The sequence below is a fragment of the Pituophis catenifer genome, unplaced genomic scaffold (genome assembly GCF_029215685.1).
Source record: "Pituophis catenifer annectens isolate HBS135680 unplaced genomic scaffold, rPitCat1.0.hap2 SCAF_10, whole genome shotgun sequence".
Lineage (NCBI taxonomy): Eukaryota > Metazoa > Chordata > Lepidosauria > Squamata > Colubridae > Pituophis > Pituophis catenifer.
The window spans coordinates 22,899,948-22,905,947 of NW_027256890.1; the positions used below are offsets into that span (position 1 = coordinate 22,899,948).

Here is a 6,000-nt window from a genome sequence, read left to right on the forward strand (position 1 = left end):
TTAGTCACACGGTTGTTAAATGAATCGGGCTTCCTCGTTTGACATCGCTCGTCAGAAAGTTGCAAAAGGGGATTGTGTGACCCCAGGACACTGCAACCATCGTAAGTATGAGTCAGTTGCCAAGGGGCTGAATTTTGATCACGTGATCATGGGAATGCTGCCAAGGTCATAAGTGTGAAAAAGGGTCGTAAAATAAGTCGCTTTTTTCAGTGTCACTGTAACTTCAAACGGCCCCTAAATGAATGGCGTAAGTCGAGAACTAACTGTATTTTCCCAAATATTTATTTATTCCTTGACTTGTGCAAAACCAGTGAGCGGGCTGATGAAAAGGGAAATTTGCAGTGGATCCTTTCCACATTTTACTCAACATTTCCCCTTCCTCCCTCTTAGATATGCCTCTTATTAGGTTTTGGATCTGGGTTCAAATCCCCCTTTTGAGCCAGGATTGGTCACAAGGAAGCTAAAGAAAAAAGGTGCAATTTTAGGCAAAACCATTTCATCACAACTTAGTACCCCAAAAACAAACCAGAGCACCGTTGTGCTACCCTCCTTCATCAAACCAATCTGCAACTTGTAATGTGTTCGGATGGTGGAGGATGGGACCTGTAGTTCAGCACATCGGGAGGGTTATGGTGGGGGAGATCATGCTTCGGAATTAAACGGGTTACAATAAATCCAGAGAACATTCACCTGGGACACCTTTTAGGATCATAGTGTTGTCGGCGTGGAAAGAATGCCAAAGATCATCTAGTCCACCCCTTCGCAGAGTACAAGGCCAGCCATTAAATTTATTCATGAGAGGTGGCGATTCAAAACCCAGAGATGGAGAACTCATAACCTACGTACCATGTTTCCTCCTAATATATATCTTACTATCTGATCCGACATGCTCTGGCAAATCCTAGCCTGACGAGAGAGCCGGGTTAGACTAGATGACCTCTTAATATTCTTTCCCACTGTAGTTCCTTGATCCCTACAGCTGAGGGAATTAAGTTCTGCAGCTCAAGAAACGGGTTTTTGCCTGAAGAAATCCTGATTTTATTGAGAAGGAAGTCCTTTGACTTACATACACAACGGAACCCCAAATTTCCGTTTGCTAAATAAGGCAGTTGTTAAGGGACGTTGTTTCCCATTTTGCGACCTTGCTCGCCACCATTGTTAAGTGAATCACTGCCGTCGTTTAATTAATGACACGGTTGTTTAAATGAATCTGGCTTTTCCCGTTGAATTTGCTTGTCAAAAGATCGCAAAAGGTAAGCATACAACTCTGGGACACAGCAATAAATACACATAAATACATGTCAATTGATCAGGTGACAATAGGGGAAACGGCCATAAGTGTGAAAAATAGTCACAAGTCACTTTTTTCAGTGCCCCCGTACCTCCGACTCATGACCCCAACTGAGCCCAAAATTTATGTTGTCAAGTGAGAAGTTTGTTAAGGGAGTTTGCCCCATTTTGCAACGTTTCTCGCCACCGTTGTTAAGTGAATCACTGCGGTTCTCAAATGAGTACCACGGTGGTTAAGTGAATCAGGTCTCTCCCCCACCCCACATGGACTTTGCTTGTCAGAAGGTCACAAAAGCAGATCACGTGGCACCAGGGGGGATCACTGCGACCGTCATAAATACGAGTCGGGTGTCAAGCATCCGCATGTAAATCACGTTGACTGTGGGGAAAGCTACAACGGTCGTAAGTGTGGAAAAACGGTCCTAAGTCACCTTTTTCAGTGTCGTCGTAACTTTGAGCGGCCCCTAAGCGGACTTTTGCAAATCGATTACTACCTGTGTGTTTGCATTCCTACTTTGCGACCCCAGATTCTAACATCGCAACGCACAAACTCTGCCCATGTGCGAAGTTTTTTTTATTATTATTATTTTTATTTTTCTTTCCCAGATCCTACGGAGCCCCTGCCCACTTGAGCTTTTAAAAGCTCTACTACTAGCCCTTCTACTACTTTGCAACACGCTGGAAATCATTTGCAAGAAAGAACCTCCCAGTTTTCTCTGCCGGTTTCCAGCGGAAATCTGTCGAGTTTTTGTTTTGCATGGAAAGAAAAACAGGCATCTCGCCCTGACGAGAGGAAGCGCAAGGCCAGGGGAGAGACTGGCCATCACCGTCACTTCCTCCTCGGGGGTCACTCGGGTCAGTTTCAGTCATCAGCTGGTGGCAAACTTCAGGATCGGAACAGGGGATCAAACTGGGCATGCCGGGGGGGGGGGGGAATGGGAGGGCGGAGGGCAAAGAGGCTGGCCTGGGGTCTTTTCTTCATGTATGCCTGCCTCTGGTTTAAAAAATCCTGCCCCATGCCCGTCCCAGTTAAGTGGAAACTGTGAGGAAAAGAGAGAACTCTGTGTATGCTCAGAGGCATGCTTGTCTCAGATCCAGGAGAGCTGGGGGAGAACTGTGTTTCTCAACTCTACCACTTTAAGAGGGGACGGGAGGGGGGGTGTTTGGACTTCAATTCCCAGAATTCCCCAGCCAGAAGAATTCTGGGAGTTGAAGTCCACTCCTCTTAAAGTGGCCGAGGTTGAGATACATCGATCTAGAACAGTGATTCTCAACCTTAGAGACTTTAAAATGGACTTCGACTCCCAGAATTCCCCAGCAAGCATAACTGGCTGGGGAATTTTGGGAGTTGAGGTCCGTCCATCTTAAAGCAGCTGAAGTTGAGAAACATTGATCTAGAGCAGTGTTTCTCAGTCTGAGAGTTTAAAATGAATGGAGGTCAACTCCCATAATTCCCTAGCAGGCATGGCTGGCTGGGGAATTCTGGGAGTTGAAGTCCCCCCATCTTAAATTGGCAGAGGTTGAGAAACATTGATCTAAAACAGTGTTTCTCGACCTTAGAAACTTTAAAAATGGACTTCAACTCCCAGAATTCCTCAGTAAACATAGCTGGTAAGGAATTCTGGGAGTTGAAGTCCATCCATCTTAAATTGGCAGAGATTGGGAAACATTGATCTAGAGCTGTGATTCTGAACCTTAGACTTTAAAATGAATGGACTTCAACTCACAGAATTCCCCTGTAAACATAGCTGGCTGAGGAATTCTGGGAGCTGAAGTTCCCCTCATCTTAAAGTGGCGGAACTTGAGAAGTAATGATCTAGAATTTGAAAGAATCAATTAATCTGCCGGATGCCAGATTTTTCCTCAGAAATTACTTGGAACAAAGGGAAAATGCCGCTTTAACAATTGTTTAGCAAGATGGGGTGTGTGTGAGAGAGAGCTTTTGAACGACACCCCAAAATTTCAGGGAACCCCAGGTAGAAGGGAGAAATCTGAAAACTGTGGCTGGGAAGAAAAAGAATGCGAAGCACCCAAATTAGAATTTATTTTAAGTTTTCCTGGATGTAGAAAAGTGCACAGAGGGGTCCAAAACTTCAAAATGGCCGCTTTTTCTGCGCAATTTGAAAACAGGACTTTGATTGGTCCAGCCGCTGTTTTGACATTTTGGACGTGTCCCATCAATACCCTAGGATTTTACCCAAAAAGAAAGATTAAAAAATAAAATACTAGATAAATAAATAAATTAAAACAGCCCTTGACTTTAAAACGCTTAACTGTTCAAAATGACAGCAGCCCTGGAAAAAAGTGATTGATGAACGATTTTCACACTTATGACCGTTCCCTGTGGTCATATGATTAAAATTTGGCACGCTTGGCAACTGGCATGTATTTATGACAGTTTCCGTGTCCTGGAATCATGTGATCCTTTTTTTTGCGGGGGACCTTCTCACAAGCAAAATCAATGGGGAAGCTAACTTAAAACACCGGCAACGATTCACTTAATAACGGTGGCAAGAAAGGCCGTAAAATGAGACAAAATGCACTAAAAGAAATGTCTGGCTTAGTAACAGTAATGTGGATCGTAACTCGAGGACTACCTGTAAAAAAAATGGCAGGAACAATTCAGGGCCAGCCTGAATCTGGAGCCACCGTCCCCGCTCGGCTGTGGCCCGTGTAGCCAGACCCGGGTTCAAATCTAGACAGATGTCTCCCCGAGACTTACTGTTGTTGGATTTCAGATCCCGGTGGATGACGGGCACGATAGCGCCAGAGTGAAGGTACTCCATGCCTTGTGCGATCTGGACTGCCCAGTTGATGAGGATGTGCGGCGGGATGCGGCGTCCGGCCAGCATCCGGCTGAGTGGTCCTCCGGCCGCGTACTCCATCACCAAACACAGGTTGGGCCCCTGCAGGCAGACGGCCTTCAGGACGATGATGTTGGGGTGCTTCAGCATGGCAAAGAGACGAGCTTCCTGGCGCACCCGCTCGGCCGTAGTACTGATGTCCTCGTCCGGATCCTGACGGGCCGCCTTGACCGCTACCAACTGCCCCTTCCAGCTACCCCGGTAGACCTTCCCGAAGCCCCCCACCCCGATCACTTCCTCCAGCGTCAGATCCCGAAAGTCAGCCTCGGGAGGGTCCGCGGGCGCCGCGTACGCCCCCGTCTTGGGCGAGACATAATTCGCAGGGAAGATGCCCACTCGGTCGTTCAGCTTCCCGGCCCACCAGCCTTCGTCGCCGGAGATGGCCGAATCCCAGGACAAGACTTCCACCAAGTCGCCTTTGCGCAGGGTCAGCTCGTCCGTGCTGGCGGCCTCGTAGTCAAACAACGCCGTCCAGACCGGGTTGGCGCAAGTGATGGGACCCCCGACTCGGGAGCCTGGCCCCCAGCCGCCCACCAGAGGGGCTTTCCGGAACATGCTTTTCAGTGGCTCCATCGTGCCCTCCCGGCCTCATCGGGTCTAGGAACATGGACCCCGGAAAGGAGACCACGGGGAGAGCTCCGGAGCTAGCTCAAACCCCCTCCCATCGGGAAAGCCCATCCACGTCTGCAACCCGGTCGGGCTCTACATGCCCCTCCAAGGCTTCTCAGGCGCCCGCGGGCGCCGCGATCTCTTCCTCCTCCGTGGGCTCGGGCGGAGGCCCCGGGTAGATCTCGGTTGCTTCCTCGTCCTTTCCCCGCGAAGGATCCCGATCCAGCGGAGGGGAAAGATGCCCGGATCCTTCCCGCCAAGATCCCGGCTGGCAACGGAGGCAACCCGGGTCTTGCAAAGCGTCCCCCGACGGTTCGTTTGCCCCGGTCCTTTTCCTTTCCCTCCGAGCGGCCGGACGGAGCGAGGCTGGGAAGGCGAGGGCGGGTCTGGCCGGCTGGGACTGCCCCGCTTTGGAGGCGGGTCTCCCCGGCTAGCTGGCGCTCCCTTCTCCGACGGGAAGACAAGGCGAGGCTGGCCCCGGGCTTGGAGCCGAGCCCAGCGCCGCCTTCGCCCGCTTTGCCAACCCTGCTGGGACGGGGCAGAAGCGGCGCCAGCCTCCGGGGCGCACAGCGCTCCTCGCCTCCGAGTGAGAGGCTGCTTTTCCTCCAAGCTTTGGGCCGCCCCGATTCCCCATGAAGTTGGGGATGATGGGAGCAGGAGTTGGGAGTGATGGGAGCTGGAGTTGAGGGTGATGGGAGCTGGAGTTGGAAGTGTTGAGAGCTGGAGTTGGGGATGATGGGAGTTGGGAGTGATGAGAGCTGGAGTTGAGGGGTGATGGGAGCAGGAGTTGGGGTGATGGGAGCTGGAGTTGGGGGTGATGGAAGTTGGGAGTAATGGCAGCTGGAGTTCGGAGTGATTAGAGCTGGAGTTGGGGGGTGATGGGAGCAGGAGTTGGGGTGATGGGAGCAGGAGTTGGGAGTGATGGGAGCAGGAGTTGGGAGTGATGGGAGCAGGAGTTGGGAGTGATGGGAGCTGGAGTTGGGGGTGATGGGAGCTGGAGTTGGGTGATGGGAGCTGGAGTTGGGGGTGATGGGAGATGGAGTGCCTCACCCTGGAGGATCCCTTCTTAAGGGGGTGGCGAGCTTGGAAGGATCGAGGAATCTGGAGAGTCTGATGTCCAGGGAGACTTTTTTATTTTATTTTATTTTATTTTTATTTTGCGCGGTTTGCTGCTTGCAGCCGAATAAGGAAACCCCGCGTCTATTTGAACGTCTGAATGGGTCATCATGGATCTTTG

At 50.6% G+C, this 6,000-nt stretch overlaps 1 protein-coding gene across 1 annotated transcript in view; it reads right to left on the reverse strand.

Annotated features, from left to right (window-relative positions):
• The window catches only part of MAP3K11 (mitogen-activated protein kinase kinase kinase 11), a 33,864-nt gene extending 28,761 nt beyond the window's left edge, over positions 1-5,103 (reverse strand). Inside the window, exon 1 of the mRNA XM_070951288.1 lies at positions 4,013-5,103. Within this exon, the coding sequence (XP_070807389.1) occupies positions 4,013-4,727 (715 nt within the window). The 5' untranslated portion in view covers positions 4,728-5,103. The remainder of the gene's footprint in view (positions 1-4,012) is intronic.
• Between the last annotated feature and the right edge of the window lie 897 nt (positions 5,104-6,000).